Below are 21,614 nucleotides of genomic sequence, written 5' to 3' on the forward strand. Positions count from 1 at the left end.
ACTTGATGGTAAAACACACTGGGCCTGACTGACATTTGTTGGAAGCTTCTGGATAAATTTGCCACTGCGTTGTATTTGTGGACCTCAAGGGTAAACTAATGGTACTTGGGATTTTTCATCCAGCACTCCTGTTCTTGATGGGTTAAATATCAAGATAAATTTTAAAAAAAATATGTATACATACATTATGTCTACTAAATAGGTATAATGACACGTAACATGTGTATGAGAGAATATATATTGTATATAATGTTCGTACGTAGCCCTCAAAGCAGTCGTATTGTTGTGAAGTGTTTGTTTAAGCGTGTATTAATTTCTATGTTAGCATCCAACATTCACTGTAGGTTAGTATTACAATGACAGCTTTAAATAAACGCACTACATTTTCAAAAACTCTTATTTATTATGCAGGCATGAAACATGTTCAGTTCTCTAGACAACCAGCAGAGGGCGACAGGGTACATTCATTTCTCTACCCTGTGGAGGTTGTTTGGGTTTCTGTGCCGGGGTTGAGAGCAGGAATTTAACTCTGTGCTATGATTTTAGTTGGATAATCATCGCTGCATTCCTCTTTCAGGTAAGTCTTGAGTAAGTCGTAGGAAGGCAAAATGTAGAAAGTACGCAAAGAGGCGCGGCTGGTTTGTCTGTGACTTGGCTAGCTACTTCAGAGCTATGCTAAAGCTAACTTGTTGGGCTCAGTAACTGAATGGTGGCTAATGTAGCTTCGTTCATGTCATGGCAGGTGTAGCTTGCTCATTTATTGATTCAGGATTTTTACTTTGTGTTTTTTTTCTGGATAATGTGCCGTTGCCTTCCAGAAAAAAACACGCTGTTCTCTTCATAAAGTTGACTAACAGAGAGAAGAAGTTAAAATAAACTAAATACTCTGAAAGGTAAATTATGGTTAGCCAACTTGCTAACACTAGCTAGTTGTCATCGCGAAACATGAGAGCTACCTGTTGTTGTCTCAGGAGGTGCGCACTGTAATTGAATGTGTCTTTACAAAAAGAGTGTTATTCCGACAGACTGGACACGTAATCACACAAGCTTTTTCTCCTCTCCGATCCAGAGAGCTTTTATTTTAGGGACTGTCAAAACATTGGCACCTCTCAGCTGCTGGTCTCTCAACTCACAGCCTCACGGAGGAAATTAAAGCCCGTAATGTTCAACCCACACATCCATCAGCAACAACAACAGCAGCAGCAGCAGCAATTTCACCAGCACCTGCGGCAGCTGCAACAACTTTTCCAGCAGCAGCCTCCGCCTCCTCCTCCGCCGCAGCCGCCTCCGGGGCATCATGTCGCCCATCACCACCACCAGACACCGCGGTAAGCTCGTCAACTCGAAACCGGGGATTAGGAAGGCCCTTCGGATGAGATACTGTATGTGTGGCTGGCGGTAGCTGAGCTGGAAATAATACATGCTAGACTGTAGGAGTCTGGCATGGCTGAAAATGTGGAGGTGTACAGTTATTTTTCATTTAAACAGCATAATTGTACAACTTGGCTGTGCGTTAGTCAACTGCTGTTGATGATTTTATTAAAGTAAAAACCTCTGACCTGCATCCTGCAGCTATACAGTAATGTTTCTCTCTGTCCTAATCTGGCACCAGTGACATACCCTATAGAAAGTTTGTTTGTATTGTGACCAAAGAGAAGTTTTAACTCCAACCAAAAGTACTGTGTCTTTCTGAATCATGCTTATCCAACAGTGTTGAATGTGTGTATTAAAAGTTGGACTGTTGCCATGCCCAGAGCTACTGTTGACTAACTGTGGATTATATAATACACTGTTTAAAGATTAGTGGACCTAAAAGTATGATCATATCACCTCTGTTCTTTTCTCCTGGCAATGGACACCAGCCAAATCAAAGTTTGATTAAAGTTTTACCAGTACTAGTAAAACAAAAACTATGCTTTGGGTTTCCATAATGTTATGTCTTTTGAAAAAAAAGGAAATGTTGCATGTTAATTTTCTCTTGTTTCTTTGTTGCCCAGAGCCATTCCTGTTCCTCCCCAGACGGCCCCTCCTCCCAGGATGGTCAACCTGTGCCAGGCAACTCAGACTACCATCATCGCTCCCAATCCTATGCTGCAGGGGGCCCTGCTGATGCAGCAGATGCAGGGTACAGTTTGGGTTATGTGTGAAAATAACAACACCTGGAAAAGCATAAGTGATCCAGATATATAAAGGGAAGAAGAATTTTCAAAATGTGCATTTTTCCTTTCATCCAGGTAACATGCGGAACTTTGGGATGGGTGGACAGCAGTTCCGTCAGTTCTTCACAGCTTCAACAAGGTCGTCTCTGCTCGGACCAGTTCCCATGGGCGTGGCCATCAAGTCCCCCATCATGGGTTTCCCAGCTGCTCGACCTTTCCACCCGCATACTCGCTTCTACAATAACACCACCACAGTCTCTTCTTGTGCTTCCTCCTCCTCCCTATCCTCCATCACTACCACAGTAATTACAACAGCACCGTTATAATGACTATAATCAGTGTGCAGGTTTTCAGCCCAGCAGATACACTATAATAATGTACCATCATCGACAAATGTATGAATGTTTCACTCAGCCAGAGACTATAACCCACTCAGATGAAATCAATTGTGCTCAATACAGTAGCAACTAGCAGAAGCATCATATCACAAGTTAAGTTTGCAGCTCACAGAACAGACCACCCAAAGACAATAACATGACTCTTTGTGTTTCTGAGGTTTTTTTTTTACCTAAAAATTGAGTTTGGTGGCTTTGACCATAAACACAATGTTTGATTATAGAGTTGATATATACTTGATAAATCAGAGAGATGGTGGACAAAAAAAAAAAAAAATAAGGAAAGCAATTTTCAGAATTGATTTATCATTGAAGTAATTTTTAACGAAATATACGAAGCATTAATTTGTTACAGCTTCTTAAAAGTGAATTTACAAATTTTCCCAGTTATTGATATTGATATTTATTTTTTCACTTTGTTCTGACAATTTGTAGGCTAAGCATCAAAGTGAACAGCAGATGAAAGAAATAATGATAATGAATGATTAAATAAAATATTTGAATATAAGCCCAGCATTGTTACAAACTTAATAATCAGGTCTTCATATATGCAAAAAAAGATTTGTGCCTTGGATGTATAACTTTGTCAGTTTATTCCTGCGCTAATGCTTATTAAAATAAACATGCCTCTTTAATACATTTGTAATCCTTTTCTCTTTGTGTAGGAAGCTGCAGCTCGCCAGCCAGACAGGAAGAGGGACAGCGAGCAGATGGCATCAGGGAGCACAGACGGCCAACCAGCAGCTAGCAGTACCAATGACAAGATAGAAGCAGGTAGAGCAGCAATCCAATCAGCACTGAAACATACGGGTTGTTTAAAGTGGGGGCTTGATACAGTATAGAGCACATGCTGAAGGTCCTATGTGACTGTCACATGTGTTTGAGACTACTTGGAGAAAATCAGTTCTGAAATGTGTGTCTTTCTTTGTCTCCAATTTTGGATTTGCCTTTTATCTACCAACAGATGGTGCCGTGGGAGGAGTGGATGGACCCACACAGCCCTCTGACGACCAACTTGACGAACCCGTTCTTAAGAAGCAGAGGACAGAGTTGTAGGGAAAACATTTATTGCTATGAATGTAGTTAGGATCCTTTGCACTCTTTTCCTTCTTTGACTCTGGTTATGTTTCGCTTAGGTCAGAGGAGCTCAAAGAACAGTGTGTTGTTGAGAGTGTCACCATGGCAGATACAGATGGTGAGGTTCTTTCTTCAGAGTGTGACAGCCAGCCTGAAGGTAAAACCACCAGAGACACAGAGCAGTAGTGGTTTCAGATACTTCACATATTAAGCACTAATTTAATTAAATGTGATTTAGTTTAGGCACATTGAAGTGAAAACTGTGTTTGTTTCGTTTGGCCTCTAATCTTTTCATAGACTCCATTATTCTGGAGGAAGGAGGCTCCACAGGGGCATCGGACGCTGTTGAGGGTTCAGAGGAGGGCAGAGCTGCTGATGTAAGTGGAGCCTTTATTTGGGATGGTCAGCTCAGAGGCAAAATAATGTAACCGCTAAATGATAGATGATTTTTAACATGACTAAAGATAACTATGCTGAAACCTGATTATCAGTATTTGTCAGCTTCCTGTGTGGGGCACATATTTGTCATAACACAGCTGAATAAATGCACAACACTGAGTTTAGATCTGGTTTGCGGCCTCTCTGCAGGCACGCAGCCGTTTGTCGGCCCCGTCCCCATCTGGCAGACTGAGTGAAGATGACCAGCAGGTTAATTTACCCCTTGAGGAGATGTCACAGGACAAAGATGCCCCTTTGGCTTCACTAGACAACCAAGAGGAAGGAGAGGAAGGTGTAGCAGAGGGTGCCAACAAGTTCTACTGCTACCTCTGCAGCATTACCTGCCACAACCAGCATGTGGGTTGAATAAACACTCATCAACACACGGGTGCTTTAGTAGAAAACATTGGGATTTCCTTTAACCATTCTTTTCTATCTTTTTGATTTTATCACCTGTGTGTGTGTGCTGGGTTTTTTTTTTTTGCAGAACTTCAGGAGTCATATGAATAGCGTTTCCCACCAGCAGAGGATGATGGAGATCCAACACATGAGCAATGCATGTCTCGTCACCCTGCTGCCACGAGTTCAGGAGTCTCTGCAGGGAGCAAACAAAGATGGGTCAGTTTAAAGAGCACATGCATGCATTTGGCGTTTTACTTTAATCTCTTATCATTTCAATTTAATTTTTTAGGGCCAGAATTTTGAATTTAATATAAGAGATGTTTTGTTTGTGTTTTTAAAAAAAAAAAGGGAAAAAAAGAATAAATGATCCTAATGAGTCTTATAATAATAATCACCTCTGCAGAGAAAAGAAAGAAGACTTGAAGCATTGGTGTGCCACCTGTCACACCCACTTCACCAGCAGCATCATGGACCACCGTCACACAGAGGAGCACAAAGTATTCAGCTGCTTACATACACATTTACATGCCGTAAATGCTTGAAAAATGTTAAATATTTTAAAATGGTTTGGAACTGCTTTTCAGGTTGCTTTGGTATGCTGATGGTAATCATAATGATCTTGGGTCCGTCCTTCTCTCCTCAGCTTGCCAGTAGAACAGCCATCTCCTCCTGCACAGTCTGCAAGAAACACTTCAGAACCTCCCAGATTTTTGTGGAGCACTTACAGTCCCTGGAGCACAGGCAGGCGTTGGAGAAGGTATCTGTGTTTATTATCTGGTTATAGAACGCTTACACAACAGCAATAACTGCAAGTGTTTTTCCATAAATTAAAACAAAATGAAATATCCATGCTTGCTGCTGTTCACCAGCTCCATGAAAAAGAGGGCTATGAGGCCTTGGGAAAGCTGACTGCCATGGACGCTGATGGCTTTTCTTTGGAAGAAGTGGAGGACAGTGAAGTGGAGGAGGGAGAGGGAAGACAGAGGAGTGAAGGTGACCTAGCTTGCTCTGAGAACCAGGTGATTAGCATATAATTTGTCAGTACTTCCCTCCTTTTTCACCACAGCTTTGAAAATAAGCTCTGAAATAACACTATTAGTAACTCATTGCTGGTGCATTTGTGAACTTTAATTGTTTACTGTGTCTGGTAACTTGGTACAGGATGGCTGGTCCTCTGTTAAAGAAGTGACTCTAAAGGACATGGCCAGCGATGAGCAGTATGATCCCGACACAGTCTACGGTGAGACAACTGCTCCTGATTCATCATTCAGTTTCTTCTTTCCCTGCATGTTCTACATTACCTAATAAGATTCGGTATTACTTTGTAATAGATTTATCCTGGATTTCTTTTACTGCAGGGTCCAGTTTTTTTGTTCCAGTAGCAGGTTTCATCTGCAGACTGTGCAGCAAGTTTTACCACTTTGAATCATCTGCCCTACACACACACTGCAAATCACTGAAGCACTTTGAGAAGCTCAAGGTTGGTTTTTGATGACTTCATTGATCTGTTTGGGCGGTTAGATAACTGTGTTGGTCATCACTTTGATGTATGTAAAAGATATGTGTAATTTGTTTTATTCGTTGTGTAACACCAGCCTCAGTTCAAGCATGCAAAAGCTGTTGGTGGGAATTTCCACACGTTTTCAATGTTTGCAGTGTTTTTATGCTTTCTCTTCTCAGAGGCACAGAGAGTTGCTGAGTCAAAAGGATGAAACTGTTGCATCTTCCAGAGAATCTCTCCATGCTGCAGGCAGCTTCCGGCCTGTAACAGAAACCACCACAGACTGTTCAGATGAAAATCCCCACTCTGATGACATTGGTTTAGTGACTAACATAAACTCCGTGCAGCCTATCATCACGCTCACCCAGCTGAGTGTGCAGACAGAAAACCAGCAACAGGAGGAACAAGCAGAACCTGACCCAACCTCACAGAACTTAACTACCACCTCAGCAACCAACACTGGCAGTACAGACCAAGACCTCATCAACAAGGAGGAGGAGATCACATCCCAGGACTTGATAGTTCAGGAGAGCCCTGCTGAGCTGCCTGCTGGCAGCAGAGAGGGGCCAGACTCAGAACCAGCAGCTGCTGAGGGTGTTAATGAGGAGGAGGTGGAGAAGGAAGCTCCTGCTGTCCCAGGGAAAAAGAGTGACACAGGGAAGGCAAAAACCGCACCCAAACGCAGATCAGCGAGGGCCACAAACAAACGCTGAATCTGAGGTGACCTGTGGAAAGAGGGGAAACCTGAAGACAAGATGTGTCACTATGTGAAGAGGCGCTTTCATGAAAGTGAGACCAAGAAGCCCTGCTGGTCTCCATGTTGGAAGATTGAATGATGGGAAATCGTGGTGAAACATGACTGCTTATGTGACTTGTTCTCCCAGGGTGGGAAATTAACGGCTATTGAATACAGGCTGAATAAGTAATGGATGTCCAAGTATCATCATGTAGGTTGACCCGCAGCTTCAGCAGTTGATTAAAACAATCAAAATTACTGCAACACAAATAAACTCCCATCAGCTTTTTAGCAGTTCTTAGCATGCAAACATGCTAAAATAAGATGGGGAAACAGGTAAACAGACTACTGCTGTGGTCAAGTACAACCCCATAGAGCCTCTAGCATTTCTGTAGGCTCATGTCTATACTAAATGCAAAAACAGTATACTACGTCAAATACAAATTGTACACAAGTAAAATGGAAATGGAACAAATTGATTTAAATTCATAGAATATAAATGTAAATTTAATATATACAATATTTGAAAGTGTAGTAAGACATGAATTAACAATACACAGGAGAAAAGAGAAATATTGAGGGTTTTTTGACAATTGAAAGTCAGATTTTTAAAATGAATCAGTGAAACAAATGAATTGTAGATTTTCCATCCACTGATTCTATGAAGATGGCTCAACAAGTTTATTTCCCACCCCGCTGCTTGAAAGGATCTGGAAGTTGATGAGGGGTGATTGTCGGCTTTTGCTAATTCTCTAGCTAGCTGTGATGAATGATTGTTAACACGTAGCACACGCTTTTAGCGACCTGAAATGTAGAATGTAACCAAAATAAGTGTTTGAGCAGGTGACAAGTTTTGTTTAAAGAAGTGTTAAAATGGTACTTTGGCCTGAGTGTTGAGAAATGCTGAATCTTGAAAACTGATCATCATGGCTTTGTTCAGGGCTTTTTTTTCTTTCTTTTTTACATTTTGGGTTTGGTTGATGTTATGAAAAAGTTGCCAGTTCCTGTGGCCTTCTCACTGAAACATGTTCTGTTTTTATATGTGAGTTTTTTAAAAAAATCCCTGCACAATCTAGTAATGAAATAGTTTAGTAGTGTCTAAAAACCCTTTTTCATCAGCACACAGTCTTATGGAAAAAGAAACCTCTGTGTTTTTAGATGTTAGAGAAGCTCTAAAGTTAAAATCTACAGCAGCCAACATTGTCACTAGAAACAAAGATGTTTCTACTGAAAACCAGAAATTCAATTCATATTGTGAGCTGTCCCTGACTCCCCTAAGACTCATATTCACAAAAACCTGCACTATGTCTGCATTTTGCTTATTTATTGAAAGCTTGTCAGTCATGGCGGGTAAATGCTGCCCACAAATCAAGACTTTTAGCTCTGATCTGAAGAGAAAACCCGTATGAAGTGTCCGTAGGTATTTCATGTAGCAAATTATCCTTGCAAAAGCTCTTGATTTTGAGCAGATTAGATGTTTGGTTTCAGCATTTCAGTCACAAGGCAGGTTCATCGTGACTAATGTGGTGCTGTGGAAACATTTCATCCTCCGTGTTAGAGAAGGATATTTTAAACCACAAAAAACTGACATGTAGCAACTCTTGTAGTCACTCGCTGTGGTGACTGTCACGTGATGAGTTATCGCATTAAGTTCTGTCTGAAGGAAAAAGACATGATCAAAACTGCTTTTTCGATCTGAAACAGAAGTAAAAAAGGACATGTAGAATATAATTTCAAACAAAGCTGTAGGTTTCTTATTGTATTTTTATTCAGCTACTGACAAATTGAGATGAACAACCAGGTGATGTTTTCTAACTGCTGGAAGTTTAATGTATTTTTGGATGTTTGTTTCCTGTTTCGGGGTCATTTTAATTTATATTAAAACGTTTGATGATTCCCACGCTTTGTCAACTTGATTTTTACTTTTAACAGCACTTAACATATACCAACACTTTCCAGGCCACATCACTTGTCGTTGAACAAGTTGAGGAAAATCAGCAGTGTGGATTTACAGTCATGCTTCGGATCAAACATAATACACCAGTAGACATCTGGAATGTTGCATATTTCCTCCTTGGGATGACACAAGCTGTAACCAAAACAGTACGGCTGTTACAAAGCTGAATGTCCACACTACATGAATCAACACGCTACACTTAAGTTCGATTATGACCCCTGTTGGGCTATGAGAGAGATCATGGAGAGTATTCGACATGGGTTAGGTCGCCACAGATATCAGCACATTAGATTTTTATGAGAGAAATGTGGGAAAACCTAAGCATTAAAAGCTTTTGAATTTTTTCTCATGATCTCCCACTTGGACCTGAACAACAACAAAGGTGACTTAGATTTCACTGTAACTATACCAGATCAGTTCTTCAGTCTGCTCAAGAACCAAACAGCTCACCACAGCTCAACAAAGCAGAACTATTACACTGGATTCAGTGAAAGAAGCAAAATATCACTGCTGTACACACATCTACAGGTGGACGTGTAAGTTCACAGGAGGATCAGACGAGCATGGACGATGCAGATCAAGGGTCACTAGTCCAGGCAGCAAGAGGTTGGGATTTTAGTCAGTCATAAATATTTTTATCCTTGCATTCTGCTGAACTCAACCCTCTCATGTCACTCATTTGCCAGCCTCGCTGTCCTCGTTCAGGTCTTCATTACTGGGTGAGGAGTCGTCCCCCTCCGCAGGACAATTCTCCTCCTGGGTCGCAGGGCCGAGCAGTTGGGCCCTGAACTCCAACCGGGCTTGCCTGTTTGATTCCATTAGGTCATGCAGTTTGCCGTTAAGTAAATCATTCCGCTCCTCCAGGTCATCAAGATAGGAGTTGATCTGATCTAGCATGGAGTTGATGGCTTCATACTCTGTGGATATGCAGCAGAGAGATTAGTCCTTTCTATCAGGCAGAGCAAAGAACTTCTAATCACAGAGTAAAAAGTATCTGGTCTTGGACATAAAAGATGTCATTTTTAGGAGAAATTTCAGAAACAATAAATGTTCAGTACCGTTCTAACCCTGCCATCTTAATTTGAGGATTCTATGCGAGTATATATGAAATGTGATTACTATGACAGAGGTCTAGCATTAAAACAGACCCGTTTGGGTCTAACACGTCCATCGGAAACCCCACGAACTAGCTAACTCGCTGACATTAATCTGAGATCTAATGCTCAAATGTAGCATTACTGCTTCGATGACAATGACGGGACACGTTAGCTCATTACCTCCATCACCGAAATCATCGTCGTCGTTGATGATGCCATCATCAGTCGAGATGTTTGGATCTCCGTTTGGTCCAGACATTATTTAAATATTCACTATTCAAAATACTTAGACTACCTTTCGCTATTTTAATACTGTTAAGCTAGCTAGTTTGCCAGCTGATTAGCATAAGCTGACTAATGAGGAACAGCTCAAATTAAGCTAAATTAACAAGCGCACAGTCAAATGTCTACTTCAACTTTATGATGTTAATTTTCGAGGAGTAAAACTCCATGGACGGAAATCTTCGGGGCTAGTTAGCTAGCTAACGTCTTCTGTCATAGGTAGACGTCAGTTATTTGTTTACTGCCCCGATGCATTATGGGGGAAATGGAGGCGTGTTTTTTTTACGTTTAGAGCAAAGCTTGCTTTAGTACCAAGTCAGAGCACTCACTCTGTAAAAATAACCGACTGGATAGTTGAGTGAAAATATCTTCAGTCGTACAACACTGAACGTTTGTAAAGCGTTTTTACGGTACTATCACTAGTGCCTGTTTTGGGGAACGGTCCAAATCTTTTATTTGAAATTTCTTTGCTATCCTCATGTCTCATTTGTCGATTACTTTTATGGTTTTTGAATATACGAACAGGGTGATGCCTCTTTCATTTTCCGCCTCACTGATTCCGAGCTGTCAGGTGCTCTGAGTCAGCTGACTGGTCAAGCTGCTTGCATTTGACTTAAGCCAATTATTTTTTTTATATTTGTACTGTGGCAGAAAAAGAAAAAAGTGTGGTCACTTGAACATGGTACATATCTAAAATACGTCGACGGGTCAAGGGTCGTGTTTGATTAAAAACCGTGCTGCTGGCTGAAAGCTTTATCCTTTCGTCTTTGACTTTCCTTACTTTGGCCAGTGGATGGCGCCAAAATATCATGCAGCAAAGTGGATGCAATCAACCCACGTGTAGTCATTTCCTACAAGGGGGTGGCCTAATCGACAATTTGGAACATCTATTTTGAGGTGTTTATAAACTATGGACGAATTACACGCGGACCTCAGAGCTTTTCTCCTTAACCACCCCTTTCTTCAGCTTACGGATAGCAAAAAGGTTAGCGAGCAGTTTACACCGCAGAACCCAAACACACTGTACAATGTGATGCTAGTCGTATTGCTAATCTCTGCTGTGAGCCTTCTAGTTTGTTATGTCTGGATGTGTTGGCAAAGACTGAAAAACCTGTCAGTATTTACCAGGTGTTATTGCCTCACCAAGCTAAGCTAAATTACATGAGTAGCATCACTAAATGACTTGTTGTTTTCAGATCAAATGCACTCTGAATGGCCATGAGTTTCCGTGCAACCTGGCGGAGATACAGAAGTTCACTCAGGGGAAGAAATACGAGAAACTGAGTGCTGCAGCAGACTTTAACTACAGCCAGTACGAACCACACGTTGTGCCCAGCACGAAACAACCGTAAGGAGACTCTTAATTCACTAAGCACGAACACGTTTCTCAGCTGTTACTCGGACATGGACAGCATGATTGAAGCTAATCTGCACTTTGTGTTGCCCGATGCCTCCTGTCTGTTTTGTAGTAATCAGCTCTTCTGTAAGCTGACCCTCAGGCACCTCAACCGGCAGCCGCATCACGTCCTGAGACATGTTAACGGGAAACGCTTCAAGAAAGCCCTCTGCAAATGTCAGTGCATTTTTTTTACTGGTGGCTATATTATGCTGTTTTTTTTATTTACCAGTGGTGATGTTATACAATTTAAGTCACACTGTTCATTCAGGAAGGAAATCAAAGTCAATCTGATTTAGCTGTTGATGATATAATATTTCTGTGGCATCACTTTCTTAAATCTGTATGGCCAACATTTTTTAGCGTATTTTCATATCTTTTCCTTGGGTGTGTTCACAAACATGCCGAATTTATAACATTTCATTTATCATGTTATTTATTTATTAGTATTAAGCACTAACTACCATCCCCACATCACCTGGCTGTTACCTAGTTACACTATTCAGATAAAGCTTTGAGTTCATACAGATGGACTTCAGCATCCATTACACTGCAGTTTTGATTCAGCTCTTATCAGTATTGCTATTGTACTTTGACCCTTCAAAACTCTTTGATAATGTTGTTTAACCTTTTACATGCCTCACTGTGGTGCCATGGCATTGGCGCATTCAAAACTGAATCTTAAAGGTCACATCTCTTTACAGTTGTTCCGTCAGTGTTGCCAGTATTCATTTCACATCTACCCGCACATTCTTCTTAGAAACTATGAAACAAAATCTTGGTTTGAAAGCTGAAAAGGGGCGAAAAAAAATAAAAATACACCCAGATATGAGTTGATGGACAGCCAGCTTGGTTACTGACGTGACTGTCTCACTCCTGTTCTAGATGAAGAGTGTGTGCAGAAGGGGATTGAATTCACTCCAGCCAGACTCACACAGAAAAAGCCCAGAGACACCGGAGAAGAAGTTAACGAGGGGAAGGCCTCGAAACACAGGAACAGCTTGTGGGAACCTTCATGCAGCGATGAGGATCACAGCGACTCAGAGGACAGCATGAGTGACCTCTACCCTCGTCAGTTCACACCGTGACCGTCTTTGTCCTCTTGTATTATGGTTCTTATGTCCAAATGGTGGTCCAAGAACCCAGTGACTGCACTGTTTTACAAGCACTCTGTCTACCACAAGAATGGCTTATAGGATTGCAGTTTGCCTTTCTTGTAACACTTGTGTCATATGTTTCCACAGCCTCCTTATTCACTTTAAAAAACCTGGCAGAAGAAAGTGTGGAGGGTGATGGGGATGAGGAGGAAGATGACTTCCAAACAGATGAAGATGAGGAAATGGAGGTGGATAAGCAGGTGCAGCAGAAACGCAAGAAGGTCTGTAGAAACCCGAATCACACTTTTTTTTTCTTTCTGTGGCAGCGATGCAGTCATAATTTTCTTTGAATGTTGTCAATAATGTCATTGTTTATATTTTCCAGGTCCAAGGTGGTGGTTTTCAAAAGAAATTCAGAAATAACCACTGGAAATCAGGGCGCAAGAGACGTGGAAAAGTGCAGAGTGGGAAGTAAAATGCAAAACCTATATGTATAGTATTTTTATACCTGCTAATTTCTCAGGGGGGCAGCACTGCACTTCCAGTTTAGAGTAGTCTTCCTGTGTCTGAGACAGACTGATATTTCCAAAAGTGAACAAATCTGCTCAGTTTTTCTCATTTTCTGCATCTGAAAGGTTGTCTGTTTCCCAGCTTGTCATGTGCACAGTCCCAGCAAGGTGGACAAGTTGTATTTTCTGGTTTCCTACCAAGAGGGCTAATATAAAATACAACTCGGTTTGGATTTGCAAACATTGTCTGTCTTTTTATTTCCTTAACCAAACATTGCCTATAAAAGTAGTTGGGGAAACTTTGACAAACACCAGCTGTTGCAGGACATCAGTCTAAATCATTTAACAAAAAGGTGCCATTTGCAAATGCACTTCACCAATTGTTAAGGGGATTTAGCTACTTTTTGTATAACTATTACATAGTATATTTCATACTTTTTCGTACTGTTTGATGTGCGGGGAGGTGTAAACATTTCTCACACAGGACTAAAAAAAAAAGACTTCATAAGAAAGCAGCTGAAGTATTGATGAAATATCCACCTTACTCAGCTATAGCAGGTATGGAGTTGCTGATGTAGCAGGCAAACAGATTTTCTTTGATGCTGCAGATAGTGGTTCTTCCTGTGCTTCAATAAACATTTTCAGCATACATGCAAAAAAAAAAAAAAAATACTGAAGCAGAGGCTATTATCACTTTCTGGGAAAGTGTTCCAGCCTGGCCTTAATGCAACAAATTTTGGCTGATTTACTTGTGTCATTTAATGTGTAATTTACTCTTCTGAAATACAACTGCAGCTTAATGCAGTTGTTTTTTGAGGTTTTTTTTTTTTTTGTATGTCATCAGCATCATCTGTTTTATTATAGGTCTTGTTATGAAAAACGTCCTGCATAATGCTAGTTCACGCATGTTGCTGTGCATTTAAGAAAAACAGCTGGCTTGGTGTTCATTGGACCACTGCTTTTGAACATACCATGTTTTTTTCTTCTTAACTACCAGGGGGTGGACATGTTTCACAGTCTGTGGTCTTGGCAGTTAACAAGCCATGTGTGAGCACTGGCCCTTTACACCTCCACCCATTTTCCTTTCATGGAGCTCTCATGGCAGATATGTTCATGATCCTCTCGGCCGCCAGCAGCCACATATCTGAACACCCAACAGCTCTGTGGGCCAGCCACACATATTGACATCCAGATCCCACAAACATTAGTGGTTGAAACGGTGTCTCTTGAGGTAGCACGTGCAGTAATGGAAAAGTGAAGATGATGAGGCAGGGGAGTAAGGAGACAGAAATGGAGTTGACAAGAGGAGTCTTGCATGTTTTTTTAGCCAAAATCTTCTGCAGTGTCTTTTTAAAGAAGGCGTGGCTGACCTGCTGTTGTGTGGTGTCGTTAACACAGGAGCACATAACCAAGCCGCAGAGGTGTGTGCAAATAAGAACCAGCATCGATAGTTTGCTGAAGGTAATCAGGCAAGAAACAACAGTGCTGAAACACTGATGGAGTGATTTGACCTTTGTAGTCATGGGTGACAAATGAAGGAGTTGGTAATGCTTCACAGGACAGTGTGGGTCATGAATGGTTTGCCAGGGATGAAAATAATTTGAAATTTATTCTGTGGCCTTCACATTTACCAGATTTCAGGGACTTGAGGGAGCAGGGTTTTCCAAGTCAATTCACTTCAGACAATTCATGGCAAGGAGAACTGATGCTTTTCTGGACTTGCAAAGCCTCAACACCTGATCAAGACATCTTACACCATGTCATCTTTTTGTACAGATTATATGAATTATTAGATTTTGTTTCACTACAAGATTTTATAAAATTGCGTTAGTTAAAGAAATTAAAGTGTGATTATTTGTAATTTCCAGCACAGAAGCAATTTTGAGTCGTGCAGCTCCTATTTGTGTGGTAAAGACAGCCGTTTCATTCATTCATTCATTTAACTTTAACTCAATAAGGTGCGTTCAGATTATAATTAATTGTGTGAAATTCACTTTCTGTAGAGTTGGCCTATGGTTGTATAAGTTTCTATTTTTATATAAATGGTTAACAGTCAAAAACAAGACATCATAAACAAAACTAACGCACATCTGTCCCAGTTGTAACCATGTTTGAAAAGTTGCATAAGAATATCGAACATGAGCATGCCACACAGTTTATGGTTTTAAAAAAAAAGATGAATTCAGGTGGACCAGCAGGTATTAATTAGTGCTTGTTTACATGTGGGAAGGCCGTAAACACCGCTGGGTAGCTTGACAAGCCCCTGCACGGATCAGTATACGTGGCATACAGCGGTTGCAGTACCATGTAGGGGGCCTCTGTGTTGCTCGTCAAATCGCGGGGCATTGTGGGGCGGAGGCGGCCTTTCTCTGCGTCTCGGCGGTCGGGAAATCTTCAAGTAAATAACGTTAACAGGGGGAGGAAACAGTACGAGCGCAGTCTGCGAAAAAAAATCCAACACATTGAAACTGTGTTGCGCTTAGCCTTAATTCTAAAAAAAAACCCTAGTATTATACAAATATGGGACAGGAGGATCTCATGAACACAGCCGAAGACGTGGCAGACCAGGTAACTTCAATTTTAGCACGGCAGTTGTGAACGTTAGCCGCTGTTAGCATGTTAGCTGCTAACTTGTTACTCTAAGAATGAAGTGGAGAGTGAGTGTTTTCTCCATTGATGTGACGCTTTTAATTGTTGCTCCTACAAGTACATGGTGTCCATCTGACGGCGTTAGCATGACATTAGATCAGCTCTATAGCTAATTTATTCGTGTTAATTTACACGAGAGGAGATGGCTGAGGTGTCTTCTTGTCATGACTACCAAGAACGATTTAATAGCCTTTTTAATTCACACTGACATCTGTTTGACAACGACCAACCTAGCTAAACGTTAACAGGTATAAATTTGGATGCCTGCCTTATTATGCCAGCTAGTTAGCTTGTCGTCTGTAGCTACCTGGTTTTATTGATAGTACATTTAACGGTTTCACATTGAAGTCATTGTCAATCATAGTCAGACAGTGCCAGCCAGGCGTTGAGAAATCACTTAGCTTAAACCTCAAGTTATTGGCTAACTCTTTAGCAACCTAATTACTTGGTGTTACTGGTGGCCTAGTGGATACAGACAGACTATCTCTGGAGTTGGAGATGCATTTGGTTTTCCTAAGTGGCCTTGACAGAGTTTCTCCACCAGACAGCTTTGCAAAAAAAAATTGGATGTAAAACTGCTACCCGTGCTATGGCAGCTGTCTTTCTGGTGTGACTATAGGCAATGCACTGATCTAAAGAGGTGAGATGTCAAGACAAGATTTCAAGTCTGCCTTTCTGCTCTATGTAGACCCAGAGACTTGTGGGTTTTTGCCCTCCGTCTTCTGTGCTTTTAAAAGTTTTTGTGTAATCTGGCTTATGCAAGGCATGTAGCTGTGGTTTGATGCACTGGGTTCATGGCCTTGTGTTTTTACAGGAAAGTCCAGTTATCTAATGCACTGGCAGTTTAAATGTCAAGTCATACAGTCACTTCTGTGTATATCTGTGTTGACTGAACTCAGCCTCCCCATGCCAAAACTGCACTACTTCCCTTCAGATTGCATCTGATTGATTTATACGCTCCTCTTCTGTTGGAGAAGAAAAAAATCACACGGAAAGGGGAACAATAAATGCTTTGTTTGCTTTGCAAGGATCTCTGCAAAGCCCATTTTAAGGGCACATCTTTCACTAATGGGTCATGAGCTAACATGTTACTTAGCTACATGTTACTCCACAAAATGGTCTATTTCTAGGCTGTTGCAGCAACCTTGGGCTTGCTCGGATTGGCCCCCAGTCCGTCCATTCATGTCCCACATAGCAGTTGTAGTGGGAGTTGGTGGATGCTGATAGGCTGCCGAGGTCTGACAGTGCTGATGTGGACTGCTGAGTAGGCGGGGCAGGTCGCTGCTCCTCCACTGTGTCACTGTAGCGTCTGAGGATCTTTTCATAGATTATGTTTGAGCAGAGAATGTAGGCTGGTTTCATTTTTCCTTTCTTTCAGCTCCAAATAATACAACGTGCAGTCCCGTTATTGTTTGTTTTATTGTTGTTGTTTTATTGTATTGGAGTTTTGTGGGTCACAACAGAGCTTCACCCCGCTCGTGTTTTTAACTTGTGTGTTTTTGTGCAGTGGAATAACATCATATACTCTTTATTCCTAACCTTTACAGAGAAAAGCTACTGTAGTTGTTGTACTAAATAATCAGTATTGATGTTTAAATAGCAGCTATGTAACTACCTTACGTATCTAACTATACATTTTGTATTAACTCTACATTCATTTCATTTGCTCTCTAAAATGAAATAAAAACCTTAGCTTCAGATGCTCAGGTGCTCAGTCTCCTACTGTACAACAGGATCTACATTGGATTTTCTTTCTTTCAAGCAAATTCTCTCCCAGAGGTGCGATTCTGTTTTAAATGACTACTGTTACAACAGTCACTTAGCTTGACAGTTCCATTCAAATCACCAGTGGGTTACTTCTTATCCCTATAATTGGCAGTGTAAATAATGCTAAGTAGTAGAGCTGGTTATTTCTTTCATTGTTTAGACTCCAAGATCTGTCTGAGTAGGAACCGGTCAGTATATTAATGAGTTTTTACGGAGGAATCTTTCTTTCTTTTTGTTGTAATTGACTCTTATGTGTTACAGCTTGGTGACGCATTGATTTTGTGTCTCAGTTTTGCTGTTTGAGCAAGTTCAGCAACACCTCAGGAACCACATCCTTTAACTGTTTATCTTAGAACTTTATGTCATCCTTTTTTTTTGTTAGTAATTGTGTCCCCTCTGTTGCCCAGTTTCTGCGGGTAACCAAACAGTACCTGCCCCACCTGGCGCGTTTGTGTCTCATCAGCACCTTCCTGGAAGACGGCATCCGCATGTGGTTCCAGTGGAACGAGCAGAGAGACTATATCGAGGCTACCTGGAACTGTGGCTACTTCCTGGCTACGTGTTTCGTGCTGCTTAACCTCATAGGACAACTGGGTAAGTGAATTATACGACTATAAAACATACATAACAGTTAACAGAAAGTTTTGCAATAATACAGACAGCAAGCATCACTTTTGGGTCACAAACCGATCTTGCTGTTCAGAAAAGTCAGGGGAGACTAAAAGAAGGAAGGAAGCCGAGAGATGCTTGTCTACAAATCAGTTAATTATTGCAGTGGATGTTTTTTTTTTTTTTTCACTGGTATTCATAACGCCCTAAACACTTTATATTATGAGCTTTGTGTACTAAAACTTAAGCTCCTCTGTCAACAACAACAAAAACAACAACAGTAATAACTGTTTAATTCAGATAATATTTCAAATTACATTTCATGATGGCATGTGGCGCTGTAAAAAAGAAAATGGAAATGACGTCAACTTTTCTTTTATCTTTCCCTTGTTGTGTGTGTCCTCGCAGGTGGTTGTGTCCTCATCCTCAGTAGAAATTTTGTACAATATGCCTGCTTTGGGCTATTTGGCATTATAGCACTACAGGTCAGAACATTTTCATTATTATCGTTATATTGCACATTAATCTTACATTGTCACTATGTTTACATTTTAATTTACACAAGCAGTATATCTTTGTATCTAATGTGGAATGTCCCCTTTTCTCCTCCATCAGACTGTTGCATACAGCATTTTATGGGACCTCAAGTTTTTGATGAGGTAAGTGGCATTTAATGTGGTTTTAGTGCTAAAAAGAAATACTCTTCTAAGTACGTTCAAAGATGTAATGTGCTGTTTTGAAATTCACTGCTTATGATCGCAAATTGGAATCAGTTTAATCATTTGAACAGCATGTAGTGCTTATGCTGCAGTAATGGAAATTTTTATTAGCTCGTATTGGTAGCAGATGAGAAAGCATCTCAAGTGTGAAACAAACACCAACAATTACAACAATTAATTAGCGTGTACAAGATGATTTATTGATATATTTAAACGTCGACGGGATAGATGAGTCATCAGCCTTCGGAGAAACCCGTTAAAGACAGTGCGATGTTTTAGGTGGCTGTTAGTGTGAAGTTAGGATGAACTGTAGTGATTAAAAAAATTGGTTTTGCAGTCAATTAGTTGATAGGATTCCAATATTGATTTCTGCAGGATGATTAAAGTAATTTAGAATAGCAGATCTAATAGTCAAAAAACTAAATGACCAATGTCGTGATTGGCATTTGACATTTTGTGCCATTCAGTAGACTGAACAAGAAAAAAATGAACACATGTTGATTGAAAAGAACACAAAAATTCCAATAGCTTCATTTCATCTGCGCTCTCTACTTTAGAGATTATTCTGCTTGACTGACTGTAGGCCTGACAGGCAACATCCTAAAATAACTATCCTCTCTCTCCTCTCCCAGAAACCTCGCCCTGGGAGGTGGTCTGCTCCTGCTACTGGCCGAGTCCCGTTCTGAAGGAAAGAGCATGTTTGCTGGAGTCCCCTCCATGGGAGAGAGCTCGCCAAAGCAGTACATGCAGCTTGGCGGTCGAGTACTGCTCGTGCTGATGTTCATGACTCTGCTGCACTTTGACTCCAGCTTCTTCTCTGTGAGTACTGACTAGAGTAGACTGCATGTAATTTGCCGGGTGTTGCATGTGTGTGTTCAACTAAGGATGGGTCAAATGCAGAAGACGAATTCAGTGTGTGTATGTAAAATATATATATATACTGTCAATAAAGCTGATTCTTCTTCTCAGAGTAACCCTCATTTAAAACAGTTAGCTTAGATGTGGACTTATAGGAGTAGTTCACCATTTTGGAAACTGCTGGGTGATGGCTGTCACATGCGATATATGAAGGTATAGCTAGCTGCCTTGTAGCTTAGCATGAGGACTGGAAGCAGCCTTAAAGGTGGATATTGATAACTTTAGGCAGATCTAGGCTAGCTGTTTCTAGTCTCTGTGCTAAGCTGACCAGCTGCTGGCAGTAGCTTCCTATTTACTGGACAGACATGAGAATGGTATCGATCTTTCTGCTTAACTTTTAGCAAGAGAATAAATGAATGAATTTCCCAAAATGTTGAACTATGTTGTTGAAGGTTGTTTGTTCTCAGATTCACCTACACTCATTTGTAAATGATATAATGCCAAATTTATTTATATAGCCTAAAATTTGTCTCAAAGTACAGCTAAGGTGCTTGTCAGTCAGCAAGCAACCTGTGAGGTGTTGACCACATAGTATAAAGTGTACATATCTTCACCCCCCTGCTTTAACATGTGCATTCTTCCTCAGATCCTGCAGAACATGGTTGGGACTGCCCTCATCATCCTGGTGGCCATTGGCTTCAAAACCAAGCTGGCGGCGTTGACTCTTGTCTTGTGGCTCCTGGTTATCAATGTCTACTTCAACGCTTTCTGGACCATCCCTGCCTATAAGCCAATGCACGACTTCCTCAAGTACGACTTCTTCCAGACCACCTCGGTCATCGGCGGTCTGCTGTTGGTGGTTGCACTTGGACCTGGCGGAGTGTCCATGGACGAGAAAAAGAAGGAGTGGTAGGCAAAGAGGGGGTAAGATAAGAGGACTGCATAGCACCACTGACTTCCCCCACAGACCGGGACACAAAGACCCTCCTCCTCCTCCTCCTCCTCCGGTCCCCGCCCCCACCAGGGTACACTTTTTTTTTCCTAGCTTTTTTTTTTTAATTTGGCCAAATCCACAGACTCCACCTCACCCAGCTATGGACATTTTTTCTATTATCCTCCGAACTTCTATTTTTGTTTTTTGTTTGTTTTTTTTAAGTTGAGCATCCAAAATGACAGATTGTTCCTTGACCCTTCTTGTAGATCTCGTTTTTTTTCCATGGCAGCAGCAAAGAGAAAATGAAATTATTATTATTATATTATGGGTGTTGTGCCATAAATTATACTAGATTAACGGTTATATTTTCTGATACAAACCGCAAATTGGATTGAGTGCAGCAGCTCAGGTTTTGTCATGGATGCTGATCTTTTCCTGCTGGTGGATCTTGATGTGTCCGAGATGTACTCACCATTTCAATCCTGAGAACTTGAGCACTGATTTGACAGCAACTCATCTTGACTCTCCTGGTTTCATCCCCCTCTTTTTTTTTTTTTTTTTCCCCTCTGACATTCTAGCCCCTCGGTAGATCTGTACATCTCGACTGACTCTTGTTCATGAGTCCAATCCGGTGGGACGTGTACATTGTATACAAAGTGGTGGATTGCAGTCGTGCTTGATTGAAATTTCAACACAATTGTTAGCTCCAGGACTTGTTATTGGGCACTTTGTACTGTACGTCTTTGGCAAATGGCTAACTAGTGAACTGTATATGACTGGGGGTAATAGGGGGAGGGGGGCTCAGCATTTGTGAAACACCATATACTGCGATCTAGAGAAGCAAAGAGGACTAAGCAGAGTCACTAGCCACCTGGACTTTGTCTTTGCTCAGTGTTTTTTGCCCTGTGTAAGAAATTAAAAAAAAACAAAAAACAGTGTATTGATTTTCAGAAGTTTATATTGTATTTTTGCTCATTTGTTTTGTCTCTCTTATTCTTTTTTTTTTTTTTTTTTGATTTTGGAAGTTCATGG

General features: G+C 41.0%; 4 protein-coding genes across 4 annotated transcripts; 3 read left to right on the forward strand and 1 right to left on the reverse strand.

The window, feature by feature from the left end:
• The first annotated feature begins 425 nt into the window (after nucleotides 1–425).
• On the forward strand, nucleotides 426–8,608 carry ciz1a (cdkn1a interacting zinc finger protein 1a). The gene is made up of 16 exons (XM_046375343.1): nucleotides 426–577; nucleotides 1,070–1,328; nucleotides 1,998–2,125; nucleotides 2,235–2,461; nucleotides 3,220–3,328; nucleotides 3,519–3,606; nucleotides 3,691–3,788; nucleotides 3,929–4,008; nucleotides 4,220–4,426; nucleotides 4,557–4,687; nucleotides 4,875–4,968; nucleotides 5,115–5,228; nucleotides 5,341–5,490; nucleotides 5,633–5,711; nucleotides 5,830–5,951; nucleotides 6,152–8,608. The coding sequence occupies exons 2-16, from the start codon at nucleotides 1,162–1,164 to the stop codon at nucleotides 6,683–6,685; spliced, it is 2,328 nt and encodes a 775-aa protein (XP_046231299.1). The 5' UTR covers nucleotides 426–577; nucleotides 1,070–1,161; the 3' UTR covers nucleotides 6,686–8,608.
• Nucleotides 8,455–10,293, reverse strand: bbln (bublin coiled coil protein). Its single transcript, XM_046375345.1, has 2 exons — nucleotides 9,943–10,293; nucleotides 8,455–9,582 (listed from the first exon to the last, which is right to left on the reverse strand). The coding sequence occupies exons 1-2, from the start codon at nucleotides 10,019–10,021 to the stop codon at nucleotides 9,341–9,343; spliced, it is 321 nt and encodes a 106-aa protein (XP_046231301.1). The 5' UTR covers nucleotides 10,022–10,293; the 3' UTR covers nucleotides 8,455–9,340.
• Nucleotides 10,294–10,695: 402 nt separating this feature from the next.
• Nucleotides 10,696–13,287, forward strand: surf2 (surfeit 2). The gene is made up of 6 exons (XM_046375344.1): nucleotides 10,696–11,029; nucleotides 11,241–11,392; nucleotides 11,514–11,617; nucleotides 12,326–12,511; nucleotides 12,685–12,818; nucleotides 12,923–13,287. The coding sequence occupies exons 1-6, from the start codon at nucleotides 10,955–10,957 to the stop codon at nucleotides 13,010–13,012; spliced, it is 741 nt and encodes a 246-aa protein (XP_046231300.1). The 5' UTR covers nucleotides 10,696–10,954; the 3' UTR covers nucleotides 13,013–13,287.
• A 2,030-nt stretch (nucleotides 13,288–15,317) lies between these two features.
• On the forward strand, nucleotides 15,318–20,867 carry surf4 (surfeit 4). The gene is made up of 6 exons (XM_046374942.1): nucleotides 15,318–15,614; nucleotides 17,870–18,056; nucleotides 18,480–18,556; nucleotides 18,687–18,730; nucleotides 19,423–19,609; nucleotides 20,295–20,867. The coding sequence occupies exons 1-6, from the start codon at nucleotides 15,567–15,569 to the stop codon at nucleotides 20,559–20,561; spliced, it is 810 nt and encodes a 269-aa protein (XP_046230898.1). The 5' UTR covers nucleotides 15,318–15,566; the 3' UTR covers nucleotides 20,562–20,867.
• The last annotated feature ends 747 nt before the right edge of the window (nucleotides 20,868–21,614 follow it).

The sequence above is a fragment of the Scatophagus argus genome, chromosome 20, assembly GCF_020382885.2.
Source record: "Scatophagus argus isolate fScaArg1 chromosome 20, fScaArg1.pri, whole genome shotgun sequence".
Taxonomy (NCBI): Eukaryota; Metazoa; Chordata; class Actinopteri; family Scatophagidae; genus Scatophagus; species Scatophagus argus.

Bases quoted from the DNA above. Each gene is read 5' to 3' on its own strand.
- bbln (XM_046375345.1), bottom strand. From the start codon at position 10,021: ATGTCTGGACCAAACGGAGATCCAAACATCTCGACTGATGATGGCATC. The intron at 9,583-9,942 runs GTAATGAGCTAA...GCATATCCACAG, and splicing joins CGATGATTTCGGTGATGGAG to AGTATGAAGCCATCAACTCC.
- surf2 (XM_046375344.1), top strand. From the start codon at position 10,955: ATGGACGAATTACACGCGGACCTCAGAGCTTTTCTCCTTAACCACCCC. The intron at 11,393-11,513 runs GTAAGGAGACTC...TCTGTTTTGTAG, and splicing joins GTGCCCAGCACGAAACAACC to TAATCAGCTCTTCTGTAAGC. The intron at 12,512-12,684 runs GTCAGTTCACAC...ATGTTTCCACAG, and splicing joins CATGAGTGACCTCTACCCTC to CCTCCTTATTCACTTTAAAA.
- ciz1a (XM_046375343.1), top strand. From the start codon at position 1,162: ATGTTCAACCCACACATCCATCAGCAACAACAACAGCAGCAGCAGCAG. The intron at 4,009-4,219 runs GTAAGTGGAGCC...GCCTCTCTGCAG, and splicing joins AGGAGGGCAGAGCTGCTGAT to GCACGCAGCCGTTTGTCGGC. The intron at 4,427-4,556 runs GTGGGTTGAATA...TTTTTTTTGCAG, and splicing joins TTACCTGCCACAACCAGCAT to AACTTCAGGAGTCATATGAA.
- surf4 (XM_046374942.1), top strand. From the start codon at position 15,567: ATGGGACAGGAGGATCTCATGAACACAGCCGAAGACGTGGCAGACCAG. The intron at 18,557-18,686 runs GTCAGAACATTT...CTCCTCCATCAG, and splicing joins TTGGCATTATAGCACTACAG to ACTGTTGCATACAGCATTTT. The intron at 18,731-19,422 runs GTAAGTGGCATT...CTCCTCTCCCAG, and splicing joins GACCTCAAGTTTTTGATGAG to AAACCTCGCCCTGGGAGGTG.